General features: G+C 61.9%; 1 protein-coding gene across 1 annotated transcript; it reads right to left on the bottom strand.

Annotated features, from left to right (window-relative positions):
• Positions 1-6: 6 nt before the first annotated feature.
• Positions 7-754, bottom strand: FAHD1 (fumarylacetoacetate hydrolase domain containing 1). Its single transcript, XM_009894632.1, has one exon. It carries the CDS (start codon positions 696-698, stop codon positions 27-29), a length of 672 nt encoding a protein of 223 aa, XP_009892934.1. The 5' UTR covers positions 699-754; the 3' UTR covers positions 7-26.
• Between the last annotated feature and the right edge of the window lie 26 nt (positions 755-780).

Genomic DNA, 780 nt, shown 5'->3' with positions numbered 1-780 from the left:
AGACAGGGTCCCAACCCAGCTCCTGGTTAGGATCCACGTGTTTGCTGCACCACCTTAAACCGCATGGAGAGGACATCGCTTATCCCAGCCTCTATCTCATCATTGGCCTGCACAGGCCCAACTCCTTTGGGAGACCCCGTCAGAATCAAGTCCCCTTCTTCCAGGGTGACTATTTCGCTGATGTAGCTGATCAGGTAAGGGATGGAGAAGATCATCGAGGAGGTCTCCCCCTCCTGCCTCAACTTCCCGTTCACCTTGAGCCAGATCTTCAGCTTGTGAGGGTCTGGGATCTTCTCCTTGGGCACAAAGTCACTGACGGGGCATGACGAACGGAAGCCCTTGGCCAAGGTCCAGGGCAGACCCTTCTTTTTGCACTCCTCCTGGGTGTCCCTGGCCGTCATGTCCAAGCAGAGGGCATAGCCTGCCACGTGTTCCATGGCGGCCTCCTGGGACACGGCCTGGGCTCTCTTCCCGATCACCACCCCCAGCTCCACTTCGTGGTGCAGGTTGTTGCAGTAGTAGGGCCGGAGGATGGGCGAGCCTTCACGTAGGTAGGCCGAGGAAGGCTTGAGGAAGAAGAGGGGCTCCCTGGGCAGTGCGCTCCCCATCTCCTTGGCGTGCTCGGCATAGTTGCGCCCCACGCAGACGATGTTCCTCCCCCACTCCCAGAAGCGGGCCAGGGGCTTCGAGGAGGCCATGGATGGCCGCGGCGGGTCTCCTTCCCCGGGGAACCGCGGGCGCCCTTGGGGCGTCCTTGCCGGGCCCGCAGCCGCGCTGTCG

The sequence above is a fragment of the Charadrius vociferus genome, unplaced genomic scaffold, assembly GCF_000708025.1.
Source record: "Charadrius vociferus isolate BGI_N301 unplaced genomic scaffold, ASM70802v2 scaffold600, whole genome shotgun sequence".
In the NCBI taxonomy this organism is placed as follows: Eukaryota; Metazoa; Chordata; class Aves; order Charadriiformes; family Charadriidae; genus Charadrius; species Charadrius vociferus.
The sequence above is the reverse complement of the archived record's forward strand: the minus strand, read 5'-3'. Positions and strand labels throughout refer to the sequence as shown.